This window comes from Rhinatrema bivittatum, chromosome 2 (genome assembly GCF_901001135.1).
Source record: "Rhinatrema bivittatum chromosome 2, aRhiBiv1.1, whole genome shotgun sequence".
Lineage (NCBI taxonomy): Eukaryota > Metazoa > Chordata > Amphibia > Gymnophiona > Rhinatrematidae > Rhinatrema > Rhinatrema bivittatum.
In genome coordinates this window covers 811,922,900-811,933,577 of record NC_042616.1, presented here as the reverse complement: position 1 = coordinate 811,933,577, position 10,678 = coordinate 811,922,900, and the positions used below count along the sequence as shown (strand labels likewise).

The 10,678-nt window shown below is 45.3% G+C and overlaps 1 protein-coding gene across 3 annotated transcripts; it reads left to right on the top strand.

Moving 5' to 3' along the window:
* The first annotated feature begins 689 nt into the window (after positions 1–689).
* On the top strand, positions 690–9,895 carry LOC115086298. 3 transcript variants are annotated; one of them, XM_029592729.1, is made up of 3 exons: positions 690–933; positions 1,369–2,780; positions 9,286–9,895. In XM_029592729.1, exons 2-3 carry the CDS (start codon positions 1,428–1,430, stop codon positions 9,679–9,681), a joined length of 1,749 nt encoding a protein of 582 aa, XP_029448589.1. In that variant the 5' UTR covers positions 690–933; positions 1,369–1,427; the 3' UTR covers positions 9,682–9,895. The 3 variants fall into 3 exon arrangements, with proteins under 3 accessions (XP_029448589.1, XP_029448587.1, XP_029448588.1); XM_029592727.1 differs by having other exon boundaries at positions 9,283–9,895; XM_029592728.1 differs by having other exon boundaries at positions 690–1,001; positions 9,283–9,895.
* The last annotated feature ends 783 nt before the right edge of the window (positions 9,896–10,678 follow it).

Here is a 10,678-nt window from a genome sequence, read left to right as displayed (position 1 = left end):
AAGTGACACACCACCCGAGTTATGCTCGGTTTTTTTTAAATGAATTTTGACACACTGAGCTCAAAAGGTTGGCCATCACTGCCCTAGCAGGAGAGGACGGGACTGCTAGAGAGAGTTTCTTGCCATTGAGCAAATGACTGCAAGAGGAAAGTGATAACTTAATGGCTGAAGGTGTTTAGTGGGTATAAGAAGCTAGATTTGGCCTATAAAGGCCAGCGGGCAGCAACTGTACAGGGCATGAAGGAGCAAGAAAAGTGCGTCATGGACAAGAGAGCACCTACAGAAAGCCCGGTGGAGCGGGGAGTGCCCCAAAGGACTGTGCTGAAGGAGGGCAGTACCCCAAGGAAGCACAGTGAGGCAAGACAGTGGCAAAAGGAAGCCAAGCACGGCTGACTTTCAGCCAACTAATGCTATTGCTACAAGCTCTGGTCACAGCAAGCACCTACTGGTGCCTGTCAGTGGTGCCTCTACCAACTCTGGGAAACTGAAACATGGTTCCTTTTTGTGAAAAAGAAGTACCCTCTCTTGATGTGCAGCTGTCATTGCCAGCTCTGCAGGGCCATGTGCTCACAGTGTCCTTGGGTCCAGCATCAGATTCTGCTTGCTTTGTAATCATCATCATCATCATCATCAAGCTGACGAATTGATGACGTCACAATAGGGGAAGACTCAAAAGGCCTGTCCAGTAAGCTGCCTGCACATCAACCTTTGACAGCTCAGATGAGGGAGAGAAGGGGAGGATAATGTAAACTCAGCAGAAAAAGCAAGGAGGAAAGAGGCTACAACCCAAAAACTCCCTCTACAGAGTGCAGATTGGCTCTTCTGGAGTCAGGGAAGGTGGAAAAATTAGGAGCCTCATGCCCCAGAAGATCACCACAGGTTCCAGAGCCTCTTAGGAGCTGATGAAGAGAGGGAACTGCCAACAGGGTTAAGGTAAGGTGTAGGTCACAACAGGCCAGGATTCCCTGACAGATGGTGGAAGGAGAAGGCACCACAAGGCGGTCAGTACTATTTGGTCTTTATCTGATGTCATTTGCCTGGTGTATGCAAGGTGAGAGGGTCTGGCTGGAGTCATCTGGGAACAGCACCTTTTCCTATCTAAGGCCCCTGAGTTTCCTTTCTCTGCCTATAAAAGAAGGAAGTTTTACATACATGATGCTTAGCTTTCTGTCCTGTCCCTCAGGAACTCTCCAGCTGTGAGATTCAGATTCCAATGTCACCTCGCTGAGCACGTGATTTAACCTCTGACTGCTCAGGAGGATAGGGACTTTGTAATCGTGTGCTTGATCTTGGGCAGGTCTTTGTGCTCTGACAGTAAAAATATAAAGAAAGCAATTTTTAACATCATTTGCTGTGCTCTTCATCCAGATCACTCTAAATCAATAAAAGGGAATGAAATTTATTTACCTTCTGGTAAAAATCAAGGAATGAACATGCAAGAGGTTAATAGTACCCTCGAAATTGCAAAGGAAAGATGCCATAAAGAAGAAGAAAAGTCTGAATTCATCAGTTGTGTGGATGAAGATGGAGGTGAGGGGAATTCAAGAAGGGAGCCTAAAGATCTGTGTGCCCATTTCTACACACCAAGTAGAGGACATCTTTACACCGCTGCCTCGGAGTCAGTTATTGAGAGGTCCTCGGTGTATGAGATCAATGCATCCGAAAAACTGGATACTTTTTTTAACGATAAGCTCAGAATTCAGAGCGAGCCCTCTGTTCATGAAGACCTTGAGGAGACCCCTTCAGGTTTCTATGAGAACATTGATGTCTTGTATGAAGGAGAAAGGTCAAATGCCATCAACTCTGAAGTCCAGAAGTGTCAACCGCCAAGAGCTCAAACCAATCAGATTTCTGTCAATTCCAAAAAGACCATGTCATTGGATGAAGTCTGTCAGGTTATGGATGAGCTTAATCACGTCCAACTCATGATATGTCGATTTGAGACCCCCACCCTAAAAAACCCAAATAGCAGAAACCCAGAAAGGGGAGCTGAGAGAGGAAGAGAATGGCAAAACATTGTGGAGCAAGGGCCAGAGAAAAGGCTTAGGGATCAAACTCCCAACCTGAGAGACCAGAATAACACAAGAAGTAAAGAAGCAAGTGAGGAGACTGCCAACCAACACCAGACCAGTTCTAAAGAAGAGAGCTATCAACATCATGACTATAGCTCCAGGAGACAGACCCCATGCGATTCTGAATATGATTTTCACAGGTCAATACTATGCCCACCTAAGGTGCTGGAGGGAGTGTCCTCACAAGAGAACTACAGAAAACTAATTTTCAAGCAAGACCCTCCTAAAATACTGGACAGGTGCAAAGTTAACCACATAAAATCCTGCCCAGCATGCCAGAACATCAACCAAGGCCGTAATCTTTGTGCCAGGGATATGCCAACCTACGAGAATGCTAGACTTCATCTGGAAGAAAAGAAAGATTGCGGTATCCCTTCAAGAAGTTCCTCGAAAATCTCAAAAGAGGACAAGCTGTTTACCGTTCAAGAATGCTTAGAGGGAACAATCTTAGAGGACTTTGCAGGGCCGTCATATCGTTGCATCTCCAGGCGACGGAGCCCAGACCAGAGTAGTCTGGAAAACCCCAGCTGGTACTTCAACCACGATCAAACCTTGGACAAAAACTGTGCAGTGTTCTGGAGGACCCCAGAGGAAGACACTGAGAACGAGGAAGACCTAGATTCTAACACCCAGCCAGCAGTTACCAAAAACAACATGAGACTATGGGGGATGAAATCAGAAGAAGATCCTAGCAACAGGCAATACCAGGTAGGAAGGAAGAAGCCCCTTTTAATGCGCTTCTTTAAAATCACTTTTTATAATTATAAAAATAACAAAAACAGAAAGAAAAAGCATGCAGCTTATCCATGGCACAGTGTCAGAGATACTGTCCTATATTATTATTGGTGATCATGGAAATGGGTCTGTGGTAACTTTGGGCGATGGTGTCTTGAGGAAACAGCCAGGGGGGAGAATAAGGAGGCAGACTCTGGCTGTTTCCTTCTGTGCAGCTTTATTTACACTGCAAGACCAAAACAGAAAGTAAATGCAGCTCACCATGCAGTTCTGATACAAAACACCATCAAACATAGCAGGTTTTCACATTGGCTGGGTTCCTGCTTGCTTCCTGGGTCCTCTCTAACCCGTCTGGGCCCTGACTCCTTATAGCATGCTGAGGGGAGCCTCCCTTTACCCAGAATCCCTTGCGGGGCTAATCCTTAAGGAGGACTGGGCTAGATAGTGGTGCCCGGTCCCTTAAGGTGGTTTGAGCGCGTTTCCTATACACTCCCTCACATACTGTCCCACTCTGTACCAGGTACACATTTCTCGTCAGGAAATCTGCACTGTCGTTTTTCCTGCCTGTCCTAAGTGCTATTTTATAGTTGAAGGCCTGTGGGGCTGGGAAACATCTCATTACCCCCCCATTAGACTTTTTTGTTGTAGATTTTCCAAAGCCATTTAGACGGATAACTCAAAAGTTATCCATCTAAATGACAAATGTGTTATATTCAGCCACTTATCCATCTAAATTATAGCCAGATAAGTAATTATGTGGTTATAATTTAGCCGGTCTAAAAAGGAGCATTTAGTGGGCATTCCGGGGGTAGAGTTATCCAGCTAACCTAGCCAAATAACAGGTATATCCAGCTAGGTTAGCCGGATAACTTGCTACTTATCCCAATATCTTCAGAGATATCTGTGTATATAGCGAATCTAAGGAAAAAAAACAAAACAGCCATATTAAATCAGTGGCCGGTTAGGGTTGAAGTTATCTGGTTATATGTAGCCTGATAACTCTAAACAAGTATATTCAGTGGGAAGTTTATACCACTGAATATATTGGACAAATTATTCAGACTTATCAGGACAAGTTCAAAGCATAAATCCTCTTTCAGAGCCCGGAAGGCCTCCTCTGCTTCAGCTGACCTCTGGACTTTCTCCGGTGTTTTCTTCAAGAACAGCCTTGTGAGAGGCGCCACCTTCTTTGAGTAATTGGGTATAAATCTTCTATATTTCCCCGTGAGGCCTAGGAATGCTTTCACTTCCACTTTTGTTTGTGGGACTGCCAGCCAGGTGATCGCCTCGATCTTCTGGGTCTGCGGATGGACCTGGTCTTCCCCCAGGGTGTAGCCAAGATACTGGACTTCTTGCCCTCCTAGCAAGCACTTCTTAGGGTGGGCCGTCAGTCATGCTTTTCGCAAACTGGTTAGCATGTTCTGGAGTTGGAGTATTTTCATGAGACATAAGGAGAACTGTGTCAGTGATTGGTGTGATGAATGTCTTCACTGTTCCTTGCTTTACTATTTTGATTTCAACCCTATAGGCCTTTCTGTCGCTGCTAGGAAAGGTTTCACAATAAGTCCCAATGGCCATTTGTTTCGTTGAATTCTATCTTTTAGTGGGACAAGATTATCTTCCTGGATGTCTGGTTTGCTAGATTGTCATTTATAATGGTTCTATAGAGTTGTGAGGTATTCATGCTTCCTGCAATTCCAGAAAGTGTTGATGAGACTTTGCACTTGTCGCTATTGTCTCTTTAGTGTCAAAATCCTCAAGTGGAGCTGCAAATTGCAGGAAGAAGTGTGACAGGAGTCTGGATGACTGTTACCTCAGGATCAGTGGAAACTGGGACTATGGGCCTTGTATTGAAAGTAACAGATACCTCGGCCAAAAGTGTTTTCAGGACTTCATGGGTTAGGCGAGTGGGTCCAGTTTCAGCAAGCACAGAGTCCAGGATGCGCCGCGGTATCCCAATCTTACGTTCCCAGACTCCACCCATATGCAAAGAATGAGGAGAGTTGAATATCCAGATATACCTTTGTTCTGACAGAATCTTGTTAACAGCAGAACTGTTGAACTCTTCTGAATTGATTCTTGCCTCTCTGCAGGCTCCAACAAAGTTGGTTCCACAGTCAGAATGAAACTGTTTGGCAGGTCCTCTGATGGAGAAGAACCTTTAGAGGGCATTTATGAAGCTGGAAGAATCCATGGACTCAATGACTTCAATGTGGACAGCATGAACGCTCATACATGTGAACATCACAGCAAATCATTTGCTGTTTGCGAGTCCTCCCCTCATATGTTGGGAGCTGATAGACCATGGTTCAAAGACATCCAGCTCTATGTAGGTGAAGGGTGGTTCCATGCTGAATTGGTCCGCTGGTAGATCTGTCATTTTCTGTTCTTGCTGTTAATCTCATTGTTTGTGGCATTGGATAATCTTGTGAATGACTGCAGTAATACTTTGTTTAGCCCTGATGATCCAGATACCTGCAGCTCTGACCACTCCTTCCATGAAGTGTTGGCCTTGGTGTGTAACCTGGTCATGGTAGTGGCGTACAAGCAGGATGGCAACATGATGTCGACCAGGGACAATCAAGGGGTTTCTTACACTGATATTCAGATTAGCTTGATTCAGATGACCACAGACTCTGATTAGACCACCCTCATCTATGAAAGGGTTTAACTTCCAAAGAGGGCTATCTTTGGGAGCGTTTCCTGTCTTGATGATGCATTTAATCCCTTTAGCATAAACGTCTTGTGCACAACACAGGATGGCACTTTCTGACTGTGAGAATTCTTCAGCCATGCTTGGCTTCATGCAGAGATGCCAGTGGTAACCAGCATCTGGAGTACAGTCTGAGGTTTGATGAAGGGAGAGCATAGTATGGGTGAGGTTTGCCATATCTTGTCTCAATGTTGACCATTTTGAAAAATGGTCGAATTGGTGTACTCCCAATTTTCCTTCAAAAGTGATGTTAGTAGCAAGTATGGTTACCTGTAGATGGATTTCGGCATCTGATTCAGGGCTCATGAGCTCAAAAACGTAACTTCCAGTTGGGGACTCATTATTTCTCTTCATGAGGAACTCAGGTCCAGTTAGCCACATCTGCAACAGATGAGCTGACCCAGCTTATATGGCCCAGCTTATGCATGATCTGTTGGGTTCTGGCCTGCGGGCACCTAATGTCACTGCTCTGGTCTCGAGTTTCTGATATACTCAACCCTGTTGCTTACATATACATAGAACCTTCTAGTTTTGTTGTATATGTAGCCCAGCACTACCTTGCTGTTGGTGTAGAACTTGATCTTGTCTGGCTGAATGTCCATTTCAATTACTACTAGCTCCACTATCTCCACTACCAACACTGCTCCGCATAATTTGAGTTGTGGTATGGTGTGGCTAGGCTAAGGAGCTAATTTAGCTTTGCTCAGGATAAATCCCAAGTGGGACCTGCCTTCTGCATCTGTCATCTTCACATAGGCTACACGGCTATAGCTTTACGGAGGCATCTGAAAAGACACAAAGCTCTCTGTAATGAGATACAGAGAGAGAGAGCTACAAAGGTATACATATAGGGAATTTGAAGCTGCTCAAGATCTTGGAGGGAATCCTTCCACCTTTCCCATTCTTGATTCTTCTTTGGAGGCAACAGGACATCCCACTCTTGTTTCTGCTGAATGCTCTTTTAATAGCAACCTCCCTTGTATGGTGACTGGGCCATATAAGCTGTTGACTGTGGACATAACACCAATTGGGTATATGGTTTCTTCTTCTTTGCGACTTGGAATATGAAAGTCTCTCTTTTCAAGTCCCAAAATAGTCCAAGACTATGCTGGAGTGGAGGCGTGTCAGCTGCTAGATCCAAATTCTTGAGGTCTTTTGCATGATTTTCTGAAGAGACTGCTTTTATGATATTGGCACTATTATTATATTATGTTATATATTATATTATGTTGGAGGCTATTTTATGGAGCCTCAAAATGGCCTCAGCTAACATTGACAATGTTCTCTTTAACAAGTCAATAGCTGCTTCGACTGTAGGTAATGACTTTAATCCATCATCTACACAGAATTAATCATTTGGCATCTGTGCCTTACTCTTTCTCTTCTTCTTGTGTCCTCCTGAGTCCATAGGTAGCCACTGCAGGTGCACACATTCTATACTTGATGATCTTGTTGCTGCTGAAGTTGTTGCCTTGATACCACAGGAATCTTAGATAGTTTCTATAGTCTTTGTGGACAATGAAACAGTAGAACATCTGAAGGCTGATATTCAGCAGCAGAGCAGCTAATTTATTTATTTATTTATTTTGAATTTTTTTATATACTGACAACCGTTTGCACATCGTATCGGTTTACAAGTAAAAGTTGGCCCTACGCGGGACCAGAGTTAGCTGCATATCAGAGTTAGCCGCTTAACGTATTGTTACGCCGGTCGACCACTCAGGCTGTGGCCGACCGTGCTTACCTGCCTCTGCAACAGATCAGCGGTCCTGGAGACGCCGAGAGGCCTTCCTCCGCAGTGGGAGCATTGCCGCCACCAAAGCCACACCCCCTGACATAGTCTGGACACGTGCGGCGATGTCAGCCCTTCATATGAAGGGTCCAGCGCGAGAAATACCCAGGGCCAGCCCCGGAAGTTCCCCACCCCTGTAGGGTATTTAACCTGCTCTCCTTGCTACCATTCGAGTTAGCAAGGATTGGATTCGTTCCGGTTAAGCTGCTCTGCTGCTTCTCGCTGCTGCTGGAAGCTCTCTTTATCCTCCGGGGTTCTACTAACTTGGGTACCCGCTCCTCAGGGGCCCTTTACTCTCTCTTACAGGTGCCTATCCTGAATCCAGGTACTCGCTCCTCGAGGGCCTGCGCTATCTATCCTGGTGCCTGCTACCATCTCTTCTGCCTGCTGGGAACTCGTGGGAGTCTCCATCACTGTTGCCCATAGAATCTACCAAACACCTCGAAAACATAACACTTATGTGCCTAACTCTGGCCTGCTTGGAAAAAAACCTGCGCACACCCCTGGAATGCTGACTTATGCAGCTAAATTACAGCTTTAAATATAGCCAGCTAGCCATTTAGATGGATAACTTTTCAGTTATCCATCTAAATAACTTTTGAATATTGACCTCCTGTTGTATGTCAGTCATGACGGCAATGGGCTCTTTTCTGAAGTGAATTAAGACTCCCAAGAATGTATTGATCATGACAGCCCAGTGAGGAGTGCATTGTTCAGAGAGACTTGTTGGAACTGATCACTGAGTCAAATACAACTTCTATTTGACCTGGTTTTTGAGGATAGTATACGCCAAAGGTAGGGAGATCCCAGAATTCTTCACCTTCTTTCAGAAGTGGGGCTCTCTCTCTGTGTGACCATTACTGAACATGTCCTTCATATAGGTCACAAAGTGGTCCCTGGTGTCTGGTTTCCTTTCCAGTGTCTGATGTAGCCATGAGAGCCTGCGTTTTGTTGTTGGGAAGTTGATGCCTGGGAGTTCTGAATGGAAGGGGAGCCACCCAGCTGTTTGACTCATTTTTGAAGAATTCTTTGTCCATTATCCTCAGGAACTCCAGAAGATAATGTCCTCTATAGAAACATAGAAATGATGGCAGAAAAGGACCAAACGGTCCATCCAGTCTGCCCAGCAAGCTTACGATAGCATCAAGAATCAGGCTTATTGGTTAAGGATAGCAACAGCCGTGTCCGCAAGTTACCCCCATTCTTATTTGTTTTCTCAGACCGTAAAATTTAGTGTCCTTGTTGGTTGCTCTCTGAATCTGATTCCCCTCCCCCCACCACCATTAAAGTAAAGAGTAATATTAGAGCAGAGAGCAATATTGGAGTTATTTCAACAGTACAAAGGCTACAGAAAGTTACCCCCATGCAAGGCCTGCCTTGGGTTTGAATAGGTTGGGAAACACTGTTGTAAACTATTTCAGTGACAAAAAATAGATTTAAGGAATATTCAGCAATCATGAGTTGTCAGAGAGGTTAGGCCATTATTGCTCTGAGGCAAACCAAAAGCTACGTGAGGTTTCTAATGGTCCTGAATAATAAAAAGTTCTGAACACAGCAGGACTGGAATTCGGCTTTTCTCTCCCTGCCCACGCTGTTTGCTTGCTTAGACATTTCCACGTAGCCCTAGTGCAGGACACAAGGAGAGAAAGGTAACAGGAAGCAGAGTGCTGGAAGGAAGGCTTCATTCGTGATGCACTCCCATCACAGGGAGATCAGGAATGGAACCTGCAGTTCAGCCATTCAAAACCCACCTCCACGCTAAGTCCAAGCTTGGGGGGATAACTTTCTTTGTCACCCTTGGTAAAAAGAAATTCTGTAGGTATGTTAGCAAACCAATGCAAAGGCAATGGGGGCTTGAACTCGTCTTCTGTCATGACCCCAGCATATGGAAAAGGCCAAGAGGAAGGACATGCTGGGCGATGGTAAAGATGATGAGGCAGTAAAAATATCTCTGTCTGTTCTGTTTCCAGCAGAAACAGCGTGCCTGCTCTCAGCCTAACAAAAACCGAGAGCGCAGGAGCAAATCCGTACCCCGGCCCGAGGTCTACAGCACTCTGGCGGAGGCAAGCGCCAAGCTGAAGGCGGAAAACAGAGTGCAGAAGGTGACGGATGCCTTCGAGAGGAGAATCCGGATGGAGGCGAAGTTCACGCAGCTGGATCTGGAGAAGAAGGACTTTGAGAAGGAGGCGCTGGTGGAAGGGAAGGAGTGTAGAGCGCGCAGCGCGCTTCGCCTTGCTGGGCCTCAAGCCAACAGGGGCGGGCTGAGCGCAGAGAGGGTAGCTTCTGATGTCAGCACTTCCAAACAGACTGACATGCATTTCACAAAGGGGCAGGCCAATGCTACGTTCAAACTACAGTATTATGTGTAGCAAAATCATGACAATGCCTCTCCATGTCCAACCTCCTACCACAGATATATTGACGAATTTCCACTTTCCCATTAAACACTTCCAATGCTCTGCACCAAAACAGTTGTCCTGCAGTTGGGCTGTGTGATGGGAGTTACTCTGAAAAACCAAACCAAACCAAACACTTTTTATGCTACACTTCAAATAAAGATTTGAATTTTGTTTTTTAATTTCATTCTGGGGTGTCGACTTGGTCCAGGCGAGCTTGGGTCCATTTCTGGAAGCTGCTTCCAATGCTTGTTATTTCTTCCCACTCTGAGATAATCACCTGTGAAGAAGGGGCTTCAGTGGTCTTGAAAGTTCACGTACAAACTCATCGTTGGATAAACCTTGAGGTTCATATTCAGTCACTGTCCGGATAGCAAAATTAGCTGGATAAACTTATCCAGGTAACTTTGGAGGTATATTCAATAGTGCAACTGCACTATCTTAAAGTTAGCCAGATACATTTATCTGGCTAACTTTAGGCCAGCTTTTTGGCCTGACTTGACTTAGCCAGCTAAATTACTCTGAATATCGGAGTTAGCCAGATAACTTATCTGGCTAACTCAACTCCTCCCAGTTACTCCTCTGGGACACCCATAACTTAGCTGGTTAAATTCTAGCCTCCTAACTTATTAGCCGGTTAGGATATAGCCGGATGAGTGCCCAAATCTTCATTTAGAAGGATTACTTCTGAGTGATCCGACTAAATGCTTTTGAATACGGACTTCCTTCTGTCTATCTCTCGCATCCCTGCAAGCAATCCATTTAAAATATTCGGGGGTGTAACCCCCATCCTGGGGCACGTAAAATAACGGGAGGGGTTTCCCAATTTGTACAGGGATCCTTCTCTGGATTTATTTAGGGGGTTCAGAAGCCAAGGTCCTGCAGATGGTGAAGTGGACCTGAATAGAGACTCAACTCTACCATTGACTGGAGAGGGAGAACACCGTCCTTCTCTCCTCCGTGACCTCTG

What these genes read in the sequence shown, in the direction of transcription:
- LOC115086298 (XM_029592727.1), top strand. Translation starts at nt 1,428, where the DNA reads ATGAACATGCAAGAGGTTAATAGTACCCTCGAAATTGCAAAGGAAAGA. An exon ending in CTAGCAACAGGCAATACCAG is followed by an intron (nt 2,781 to 9,282) that starts GTAGGAAGGAAG and finishes TTCTGTTTCCAG; the next exon opens with CAGAAACAGCGTGCCTGCTC.